Source organism: Arachis stenosperma, chromosome 5 (genome assembly GCF_014773155.1).
Source record: "Arachis stenosperma cultivar V10309 chromosome 5, arast.V10309.gnm1.PFL2, whole genome shotgun sequence".
NCBI lineage: Eukaryota > Viridiplantae > Streptophyta > Magnoliopsida > Fabales > Fabaceae > Arachis > Arachis stenosperma.
Genome location: NC_080381.1, coordinates 121,794,355 through 121,807,127, shown reverse-complemented (window position 1 = coordinate 121,807,127; position 12,773 = coordinate 121,794,355). Strand labels below are relative to the sequence as shown.

Below are 12,773 nucleotides of genomic sequence, written 5' to 3'. Positions count from 1 at the left end.
ATATATTATAATCAATATTAAGATATGTTGAATAATGCTAATTGGTCTAATTAATCCTAATTATATTCTAACAATTATATTCAATTAATTGATATGCATAATATTAAATTATGTGATACTTAAATATCTAATCAAATAAATTAGTTGATATAATTAAGTTATTGTAATGAACTGTATTTAATGAGTTAAAAAAATAAATTAAAAAATACTCTCAAAGCATTTCATGTCAGTTTTATCATTAAGTGCAAAAATAATAAAATTTTGGTGTAATCATAAATGTCTTTTGATTATCTTATTTATGAGATTGACAAATTTAGAAAAGAAACAATAATAAAATTTGGAGAAAAATATCAAAAAAACTATATGTAGAATAAAATTAATCACTTTATATTTATGCATAAAAATATGTATTTTTTCACTCATTTTTAATATATACTTTATGTTTTATCATATATTTTATATTTATAGTTAATTTTAATATACATCTAATATTATTAAAAAATATTATTTTTAATTATTGACAATTGAAAATTCGAATCCAAAGAAATATTTTTAGAAACTAAATCAACGTTCTACATTATTAAATTAGACCATATACTTAAAAGTCATAAAAAATATAAATCATATAGCTATCGTCAAAATTGATCGAATTAGCCAATTTAAATAAAAACCGATAACCCAATCAATTAAGTATTTGCATCGAAGAAATAATTCACTCCATCTTCCCTTAATAAAGCAGTATATAACCTAGTAACTTGAGTTTTTTGGTATATTAATAACCATGGCATCATCCATCAAGAGGATTGAGCACTTGACCAACAAAAAGAACAGTTCCACTATACTGTTCTCTTATCAGAAACAGGAATGGATGGTCTGCAATAAAGTCAAAAGGAGGAGGCTTATTCATTCTTGGTGCTGCACCACCCGTAGGAGGAATCATCATCGTTGTAGCTGCAGCAGCTTTGGTCCCTTCTTCGTTCACTTCAATGGTGCATTTCTGGATAATTTTGGAAATAGACACAGCTCTCTCTTCCACAATTTCAGTCAAAGCTTCTTCCATGAATGGTAACATCAAACCCATCTCCTTTAACATTGGCGAAGCCTCAACCTTGAAAGATAGCTTAAATCTTGGGATCTTTAGTTTACCTAAATCTACATAACTGAACGGGAGCATGCTTTCAAGAGATGCAGAATCAGAAAACACCTATATATATAAAAATGTTATATCACACAAAAAAATCATTTATAAAATATATTTGTATATAATACATATGTTGGTTAATTTATTTTATATATATATATATATATATATATATATATATATATATATATATTTTAGATGTATTCTATCCAACTTTCACTAAAATAACATGTAAATTACTTTTCATAATATGTCAAATTTTAATTGGTCATCATCTTAACCATAGTTAGATTATTTTGTAATTTATTAGTTGAGATGGACAATGATATAATTTTTTAAAATATCAAAACCACAATTCCATTCCTCTATTCTTTCTTTGCGTACGTTCTTTCAAGCATCGCTGTGGTGACAAGAAGCGCCAACGTCGTCAGTAACTTTGCCGTCCTTCTCAATATAGCAAGTTCCAGTGCGGACCTTATCGCTATCTCTCATCCTCATTAGAACCCTCTTTCTGCAGTGGATCACTCCTTATCAACATAATTAATGGTTAGTTTGGTCATTAAATTTTTTTATTAAAAAAATATATTTTTATTTAATTACATGATAGAACATATACTCATATGTAAAATATAATATAATAAAATAAATATATTCAGAGTACTTAAAAATATAATTAAAATTAGGAACATATAAATATAATAATAAAATTTGTATTTTAAACAAATAAACATATCTTTTATCATATATAAATTATTTAAAAAAACGAATAAATTGTTAAAATTAATAACACAAGTTTAAAATGATAAAATCTAAGTTTTTTACGAGTATTTTTTATAGTATTTTTATTCTTTTAAATTTTAATTTATTAGTACTTTGACTTAATAATTAAACAAATTATTTTCATAAAAAAATATTTTTTGTATTATTTTAAAGAAGAGACCAACATAACAATTTAAAAAATAACGTAAAAATAATATTTTAAATAAAAAATAGTTAATCTTAAAATTTTTAAATGCAAAAATAAATTGTATTAATATTTAAGAGATAAATATAAAATATATGTCTAAAATAAATAAAACAGACAAAAATAATTCTCTATTTCTCAAGAGTACTTCTATTTATATGTTTCATTTATTTTAGGCATGTATTTTATATTTATCTGTTAAATATTTATACAATTTATTTTTGTATTTAAAAATTTTAATATTAAATATTTTTTATTTAAAATATTATTTTTACATTATTTTTTAAACTGTTATATTCACCTTTTTTTAAGATAATACAAAAACAATATTTCATAAAAATAATTTATTTAATCATTAATTAAATAATAAAATACTAATAAATTAAAAATTAAAAAATAAAATATTATAAAAAGTACAGTAAAAAAATTAGATTTTATCATTTTAAATTTTTTGTTATTAATTTTAACAATTTATTCAATTTTTTAAAAAAATTTATGTATGATAAAGCATATGTTTACTTGTTTAGAGTACAAATTTTACTATTATATTTATATGTTCATGATTTTAATTATATTTTAAGTATTCTAAATAGATTTACTTTATTATATTATTATATATTTTACGTATGAATATATGTTCTATTATGTAATTAAATAAAGATATCTTTTTTAATAAAAAAATTTAATAACCAAACTAACCATTAATCATGTTAGTAAGAAATGATCTATAAAAAAAAGAGGGAAATTTAATAATGTAGTTAAGGAATGATGCACTTGAGAAAGAGAGATTGCGTGAGAATGAAGTAGATGACGACCTCGTCGCTTCTTCGCTTCTTATCACGACGGCGGCGACGATACTTGAAAGGACCGAAGCTACGCGATGAAGAAAGAATTGAGGAGTGGAAAGGTGCTTCAATTAACGGGAGCGAGATTTTGATATTTTAAAAAATTATATCATTACCCATCTCAAATAATAAATTATAAAATAACTTAACTATGATTAAGATAATGACCAATTAAAATTTGACAATGATAACTTACATGTTATTTTAGAAGAGATTGAGTAACATTCACCTATATTTTAATGTATACCATACAAGAATAATTAATTTGGTACCTAAATTTTTGTATATGAGTAATATAATTAACAGATGAATACATAATAATTTATTTTAAAAATTATTTTATATGTGTAAATAATATTTTTGATATTAAAATATGTTATAATTATATTTTTCAAAATTAATAACATATTTAAGAGCAATAATAAGATTTAGTTTTTTCTTATAATTTTTTTTAAAAAAAGCTCTCAACTATTCACTAAAAGAATTTTCTTAGTTAGTATAAATTTCAGATTCACGGAATTTTTTTCCCGTATCGGAATTTTTGTTTCAGTAATACTCATTTGTTAAAGGGTTCAAAAATACTTAATTATGTCAAATAAGAAAATAATAAATAGTGGATTTTTTAATTTAAATAAAATAATTGAAGATCAAATTTAATTTTCTAAATAGAATTTTCAAACATGAATTTTTTATATTATATAATATATAAATCATCTTAAGATAATATGAGTTAGATAATGCATGAAACATGTCAATATATTTCTAAAGTTGTATGTAAATCGTCCATCCTAACATAAATTATGTTTCTTAACCTAAACTCCATAATCCTAACACGATTTAGGTGCAAATCTAAATTTGATAAATATTTAGATATAATTTTAATTTGTATTCAAGAATATTAATTTTTTAATAAATTTAAGAAGTAAAAAATTTAATTAATTTAAAAAATAAATATAAAAAATAATTTTGTTACAACAAAAATTTATCTTCTAAAATAAATAAATAAAAATTTCATTTAAAAGATTAAATTATTGTGTATGAAAAATTTATTTTTATTTCAAGGATAATATCTAAAAAAATAAAAAAATTATTAAAATAATAAAATAAAAATTAATATCATTAAATTTGTATTTTTTTATAAAATATATATTTTATTATTTTATCAATTTATTCAATTATAAAGATTTTAAACCAAGATTAAGTATTAGAATAATCCCAAAATTGAAATTCTTTATGACCGAGAATTGAATCACATCTTTTATGCGTGGGAGAATAGTATTAATTTGGTCAAATAACAATCAATAATACGAATAGCAAAAATCAAAATCAAGAATGCTAGGAACCAAAAGGGTAGTAACCAAAAACCAGCCAAATATTTTTAGTAAATCCAAAATCTCTATGTGGATAGTGCTTATGTTAAGTATTAGAATATTTTGTTTACTAAGTATCAGAATGTTTCTTTTCGTACTAAAGGATGTTCTTTTATATATTTTTTAAATTTTTTCATATCAGCATAACACCCAAAGCGCTTTGAGTGTGAGGTGTGAAGAAACGCGTTTGATCCTGAGCTGTGATTCTAGGAGTAGTTTTGGAAAGATATTATTCAAAAGTTAATTTTAATTAAACAGTAATTAATAACAAATATTGTAAATTAATGTGGTTTTATTTAATTTTTGGCTGATAATCTTTTGATTCCATATATTTTTCTAATCAAAATACATACATGTAGATTTTTTTTTTCCAATAACAATCTTGTTAAGTAACGAATAAGAATTCTATCAACTTCTGCCAACTTTATTTATAAGTGTGTTTAATAGAAATATCTTTGTAGATGTATATAATAATGTGTTGAGACAAAAACAAACATAAAAAGTCTCTAGAAATTATTTATGCATAAATAGTCCTAGAGTGCAATTTATATATTATCAGAAGCAGAAGATTTATATTTTAAAAAATATTTTAGGGAAATCAAACAATTTTAAAATATATTTATTTTATTTAAATAAAAAAGCCTAAATAGTGATAAAAAAATCACTTTTCGATACTTTATAAAATCCCCTATTTTAGGCGATCATAAAAACTCTATAAATATTCCTTCAATTTTATCAATTCTCTCTCCGTTAAATACCAAACAAATAATTTTGGCATAAAATCTAATTGCTCTTTAAAATTTATTTCCTTCCCTTGCCATATGAATGCAAATAGAAGCATTGATAGCCTGTGTATTAAAACTTTTAAGAATGGATTATCATTTCCGATAATAAAGGATTGAATTAGCTTAACAAATTTTCAAAACATTCAACGAAACTACTTAATATTTTATGTAATTAAAATAGAAAAGGTCTAGGGACCAGTATTTTTATTAAAATTTGACACACACTTAACAAAAGAAAAGTGAATAATCTCACATCATTTGATAAAATTTTATACTATTAAAAATGTCAATAATAATTAATTAATAGTTATAAATCACAAAATTTATTAGTCCCTTAACACTTCTTTTAAAATATTCAACACTCAAATGATAAGAGTAAATGTTTTCTTTTCTGGATACTTAACTATTTATTCAAAAGACAAAAAAATCTTTCATAATTGAAAAATCTTTACCTAATTTTCAACCAGACGGCTTAATCCAATATTATTTGAATTATTGAAAACCGTATAAAAAATTATAAATTGTGGAGGGTATTATCGTTTGAACAAGACCAAAAAGGATATTTTACTCAAATGAGTATTGCCTGCGTACCTTTTCAACCAAAGCCGGCAAGCCGTTGATTTCATCGGGAAGAAAAATATGCATGGTGTACCTCCTTCTTGGGACATCTTCGCTGCTGCCTTCCTTGTAATCAAGACTCAGGACCTTGAAATCTTGATAATGATGAGCAATGGCGGAACGGCGGTGACTTCCATCCATGAAGGGAATCTTCACTGAGCCACTCCCATCTAAGAGATGAAAGTCACCATCCCATGTATATTTTTTTCTGAAGGTGTCGCTGTCCCACCATAATCCTTTGAAGTAGAGTGTGTTCGCCATGATCAACTCCGTCGATTGGATTGAACTAGGATCAATGAAGTTCTTAATAACGCCTTTCGTCTCCCTTTCGGCCCATGAGTTAATCTCCTTCGCTACTTCATCCTTTCACGTCACCATCAATAGTTAAATTCTTCATATAAATAATTTATTTAGTGAAGAATTTTAATTAGCATGCTTAAAATTTTAATATAAGTGATGAATAAAATAATTTTTTTTCAAAAATAAAAATAATATGTATATACATATATATTTATATTTATATTTAAAATATATTTTACTTTGATTTTTAATTTGTTAAAAAATGTCATCAAAGACAAAATTAGTCTTCCAATCCCACTAAAAACTTACCGTGTTTGTGAAATCGAGTGAAGCGAAAGTGGACTTGTAAGTATTTTCCAAAACTTGTGAGAAGGAAGGCTTTAGAGATAGGCTTTTGTCAACCCAAATACCATTTGCGTAAGAGAGGTGAATCCCGCCGCTCGAAAGACGGTCGACAAGAACGGAGGACAAGAGCTGAGTTGCCACGGAATTGAGATCGTTGACGGATTCTGATCGGAGGAACGAGAGGAGTTCGTCACAAACCGGGCCGTTGGACCCGGCGGCGGCAATGCTAAGAAGGAGTTTGATGCACAAAGGCGAAACCACAGCGTTCTTGTAACCGTTGGAGAGTAGTAAGTGATTTGCAATCCTGAATTCTGGATTGATCACCGGAGCGGCATTGGTGATGGTGGTGGGCGCGTAGAGGGCAGAGTTGGAGAGTAGTGTGTTCCTTGGCATCATTCTGTGAAACTAATCAATCATGGTGCATAGTTGATTCTCTAGTCTATATATATATATATATATATATATATATATATATATAAGCAGCGAACCTAAATCCCTGTTTTTGTGGCGTCGATTTGCTTGATCTGTTATTAGAATTCAAATTAAAAAACCGCTCCTACTACCTGTAGTGGTTTACATTTTACAATAAGAAAGAAACGAAGAGAAAGCCGCTATATAAGGTATAGAAAATATCGAGGAGTTAAAATGCTTTGAGTTGCAGCAAATCACGTGAATTTTGGTTTGGGGGTTGAAAACTCAGATGCAATCTTGATAATTGAGACTAATTTAGTTAAATCATTTAAATTTTAAAGAGTGTTGGCCGAATAATTTTTGTGATTTGTAGTTATTAAATAGTTATTAATGATGATTTTAATGGAGTGAGATATTATTTAATAGTTCACTTTTTTTTATTAATTACATGTTGGCCAAAATTTAATAAAATTATTAGCTCCTAAACTTTTTTTTAAATTATTTGACTATTTTTATTTATTAACTTAGTGTAAATTTGAGTACATTTGAGTTTTTATTTTTATTTTTATAAATTTATATAATATATAAAGCAAAAAGTTTATGTAAAAATGATATTAAAAATACAAATTTAATTGATAATTAATTTTTTTACATATAATTTTAAATGAGTGATAAATAGATGGTAGATATGTTAATTGCAATAATTAATTAAAAAAGATTTTAATTAATCAATTAATCAATAGATAAACAATAGGCATGTTATTTAATTAGTCATTACAGTTATTATTTTTATTTTTTTTATCAGATCTCAAAAGTAACAAAAATATTAAAAAATAAAAATACAAATAAAATAAACCCTATGTTTTTATTTTTTAATCTAAAATATTTTCTTAATTTACCAAACTGTATAAAATTTATAAAAATTATCGGATGATTTACTAGTTCAAACATAGAAACTATTCAAAAATGTAAATTTTATACAATTTGATATATTAAGTTTTAGATTAAAAATATAAAATTTATTTGATTTATATTTGTATTTATATTTTTTTTATTTCAAGATCTTATAAAAAATAAAAATGATAACTACAATAATTAATTAAATAGTATGTTTATTATCTATCATTTTTAATTAATCATTATAATGAGCATATTTATCATTTACTTATTATTCATTTAAAATTATATATAAAAAATTAATGATTAATTAAATTTACATTTTTTATAATGTCATTATTTACATGATTTTTTGGCTTTACATTTTATATGAATTTGTAAAAATATGGACGGCGTTATTGTCAAAATAAAAGTAGCGTTATTATCTCTGGTAAATAAATTTTTTTTTCCCAAACCAAACTTTACTCTGTTTCAACTCATAGCGGTTTAACTCTCTGATATTTTTTGCTCCGAATCCGTTATACTTTGATAAAAGTAGCGGTTTCTTTTTCGGTGTTTATATTGTAATTCTGAATTTTTTAAAGAAAAAGTCTAGGCGGCCAGCAATTTTATTGCATTTTGGCTAGCATATAACTAGCAGAAAAAGATGAGCCATTAGATGAAATCTCACACCAATTTCACACCATCAAATTATTATTGATAGCTAGTTGATGGCTACCAATCACAAATATTGCTGGCCCCCTAGCATTGCTAAAAAATGCTCCATGTTGGGTTTTTTATTTAAAAAAAAATCCGTTATACTTTGCCGTAAAAAAATACCAAAAGTCAATATATATATTGTACAATGTGTACAATGGGATTAAATTGAAATTAAAATTAAATAACATTTAAGTTAATTAATTTCAAATTTTAAATTTTTAAAAAACAAAAAAACTCATCCTATAAAACAAATCTGTTCTCACTAGGGATGTTCATGCATGTCCCGACCCGGTTTCGAAGACTTTAGTCCCAAACTTTTTAGGGGCTAATTTGGTGTGATTTTATTGGATTTAGGATCGGATAAGGGTCTCAAAAATAGATCCGATCATTATTTTGGGTCGGGTCTGGACCATAGCTCGAGTCACCCGAACTCGACCCGGTGGCCCAGTCATTATACATAATTAATATTTTGTGTGGAATTTATTCTTGTGTGGAATTTAAGTATTGTAAACCTTAATATTTTGTGTTATTAATCATTATAAGATTATATGTTAATGTTTTATATTTAAAATGTATAAGACTTTATTAAACAATATTAGTATTGATTGTGGTTATGCTTTAATTTTAGGGAAGGGTTAGTTCTTGTTATATTTTTCTAAGTGAATTTTACCATGTCAAATAATGGTTGGAGTCTTGAAAATTTGGATATTTTCACATGCTAACTTACAAGAAGATAATGTTAACAACCCGGTTTTCATTCGATTTTTACCCGATATAATCGTGGCCCCCGAAAGTGTGTAGGTTTCATCGGATTTAGAGTCGGATTCGAGTCTAATAAATAAGTCCGGTATATATTTTGGGTCGGACCTGTGTCCCATCAAACCTGGTTTCACCCAACCCATAAACACCCCTGGTTCTCAGTTCTCACATCCCCCAAACCTCCAACACCGTGCCGCCTTACCCTGCTCCTAACAACTTGACGTGCCTTCTTTTCGCGCCGTTACCACGCCGCGGTGGCACCAACCAAACACCCGTCACCCTGTCTACATTGCAGACCGCCGCAGCCACCGCCATTGACGCAGGAGCCCGCACAAAGAACAGCAACATGCCATCACGCCGCCGCGCCATCGTTCGGCGACCACTCGCCCTTCCTCCGTGATGGAATCAACCGCAGTCATTGCCGTTCACGAACGCTCGCGCCCTCCCAATTGTGATTCGAGGAGCCGCCACCACTCCGTTCCCCTTTCACTCGCGATTCGCAGTTCACCGCCGCAGCTCTCTCTCCTCGTAGTTTGCAGATCGCTGCCGCATCCCTCCTCCCCTTGCAATTGCATCGTCGTCGATCGCTGCCGCATTCCAAAAGGTCATTTTTCTCTCTTTTTCAAAATTTTATGAAATTTTATGAAGCACTAAGTTGGATGTTTATTCTCTATTAAATTTGACATGGTTTGATGCAACTTCCTTAACTTTCAATCCTAATAATAATAATAATAATAATAATAATAATAATATAACTGCAACCAAGTTCCTTAACTTCTCTGTACCGTGTGTATATTGAGTTTCGAAACCTGAATTATTATAGCATAAAGCTTAGTTTTGAGGGAAATAATATAATGTTTGATCATATTAAAAATTTTCTTGAGCTAACTCTCCCCAGATTAGGACTTAGTTTTGACTTAGGCATAAAAATCAATCAAATAATTAATCTTTATAGTAATTACCTGTGAAAAATTAAAGAGTTTATCATCGTATTTCTGTTTTATATGTTGTGCATGTTTGTTCTTCAAAAAATAATACCAAAAAGAGTAGAGTTTCAATAAATAAGTTTATGTTTTTATGGGATGGCAGGGCCCTTATGCTTAAATACATCTTCATAGCTTTTCATTTCATTTTCGTTACTTTTGAGCGGCAGGTGATAATATATGTGCATATCAAGTTATATAGGTTTCTTCTTACTGTATTGTAACGGCCTAACTCCTAGCATTAGATCATACCAATTTGTTTTTTCTAAAACTTGATGAATGAGTGTGGTATCTAATTTTCTCCATCAAATAGGTCAGGAAGATTGAAAGCAGTAGGACCGTTCTTCAGTTTGCACTCCTATTTGATGCGAATAATCTTTTGGTAGTCATCATTTGTAAGTGAAAAATCAAATATATCTAAATTTTGTTTCATTCTCTCTTTGTTGTAGCTCTTCACTGCAAAAGTCACACCTTGATCATACAACCATCTAAGACTTACCTATAACCAATTCAAATGCATTACATTATTAGATAGTTCGAGTTAAGTTGTAAATGGTTATATATATATATATATATATAAACTCAAAATTGATGCACAACTTTAATTATTTTTTCTATTTATTTTTTTTAATAACCTGAGCAACTGTTTTACCATGAGCATGTGCAATTTGCTTGAGAGCAATTCACTGTCCATAACATCGTTACTATCCCAACTGGCTCCTTTTATTCCAATGGTTCTTAGCTTTTTCATGAAGAGAAGCATAGATATATGTTCTAGAATTTAATTTTGATACACTCTCAATGTAAAGTAGTTTTAATATAGGCCGGATGTTCATTTTACTAGGTAGGTTGATAGTTATTTTCATTCTAATTTAAATATTTATTTGATTTGGATTGAATTTAATATAATTTGTCCTGATTAAAAGAATTTGTTAAAGAATATTATGAGTATGGTGCCTATTATAAACTGAAATTTTACTAACATGCTTAATCCTGTTTAAGTTAGTCATTTTTTTGGTAGTTTATATTGCCGATATTTATGTTATAGTACCATATATCACTTAATTCATTTGGTTGTTTTTTTTTTTGTTCGATTGCATTCGTGGAAGTGACAGACGTGACTGAGCTAGAAACTGATGAGACGGGACTTAGTCATATTGTAGAATTGAATTTAATATACCATTCACTGAAATCAAGTATGCTTGGAGTTGTTGCAGTTAGATATAAGTGATTAAGTTATAACATGGTTATGTGACATTTAGATTTGTAAAACAAATACTAAATTGTATTTTTCTTTAGCTATCTAAACTAAGTCGGATGTTTATTTTACTATAATTGCAGATGGTTCTTTCCATTCTAAAGTAGATGGTTATTTTGGGTATATTATTTGTCTTTTACTTGATTTTTTGCATTTTGTTTGCATATGCCCCGCAAATTGAATTAGATTTAGTTTAATTTGATTGAATTTAAGTTGGGTTTTAGTTATGCCATTTAAATATGATGTACGAGTGGTATTTTTAGTTAATTGCTTAGTTGTTTCTTATCAACTAATGTGAATGTTCATTTTACTGTGTATGCGAATTGTTCCTTTCTTTTTAGAGTGGATGTTTATTTTGGGTATACCGTTTGTCCTTTACTTAATTTTCTGGTTTTTGCATCCTCATGCTCTGCGTTTTTCTTTTGATTTATGGTTTTGGAATTATAGATTAAAATACAATTATTGTAAACATTGATATTAACTTGAAAAACAAATGAAGTCTTAATTTGAAATTAAAAGAAATTTTTTTTATTACATAACATTTACATGAGATATATAACTTATAGTTTAGAGAAATACTAGAAAGCCAACAGTTAGTCATCAATATTTAAAAGTGTGTTAACATAAGAAAAATTTTCAAAAAATGCTGCATCATGATGACAGTATTAAGCTCTTCAAGGCTAAGTTAAGGAAGCTTGTTAGGAGCTCCCTACTTGTAATCTTTCTCCAACATTTTAGCTGCTAGAGATTGTACATATGATCCTTCTTTCTCTTCCTTGATCTTCAATTTGGTAACCCGTGCGATAGTCGATGTGCACTGAAAAATAGGAACACAGCTCAATTTTCAGGCATATCAATTACTAGTGTGTAACAAGAACTCATTAACTCCAAGTTTTAGAAGATAATCAACAATCTATGAAAAAAAATCTTAACCTAAAAAAAGCATAACTAAATGATTAACTAAATAATTGCTTTTACTATAACCAATAAAACAGAGTAAAACTCAATTCCAACACAAAATAAAATGAACATATGCATACATAGTAAAATGAACATCCGCTTTAGTTAATAATAAACATCTAACAAATTAACTAAAATTTCATCATTGTACCATGTTTAAATAGCCTAACTCAAACCCAACTTCAATTCAAGAAAAATATAAACTAAGTCTAATCCAAATTTTCTCCATTACTCCAAAACCACTGAACAAAAGAAACTAGTGGAGTATGTACATGCAAAATTCAACAAATCAAGCAAAAGATCAATACTATAAGTAAAATAAACATCCACTTTTCGAATAAACGAACCAGTTGCATACATAGTAAAATGAACATTTACTTTAGTTGATAATAAACATCTAATAAATTAAGAACTTTTATTCAGCCGTGATAGTGCATA

The 12,773-nt window shown here is 27.0% G+C and overlaps 1 protein-coding gene across 1 annotated transcript; it reads right to left on the bottom strand.

Moving 5' to 3' along the window:
• Positions 1-659: 659 nt before the first annotated feature.
• On the bottom strand, positions 660-6,761 carry LOC130981278 (serpin-ZX-like). The gene is made up of 3 exons (XM_057904880.1): positions 6,333-6,761; positions 5,697-6,086; positions 660-1,204 (listed from the first exon to the last, which is right to left on the bottom strand). The coding sequence occupies exons 1-3, from the start codon at positions 6,759-6,761 to the stop codon at positions 788-790; spliced, it is 1,236 nt and encodes a 411-aa protein (XP_057760863.1). The 3' UTR covers positions 660-787.
• Between the last annotated feature and the right edge of the window lie 6,012 nt (positions 6,762-12,773).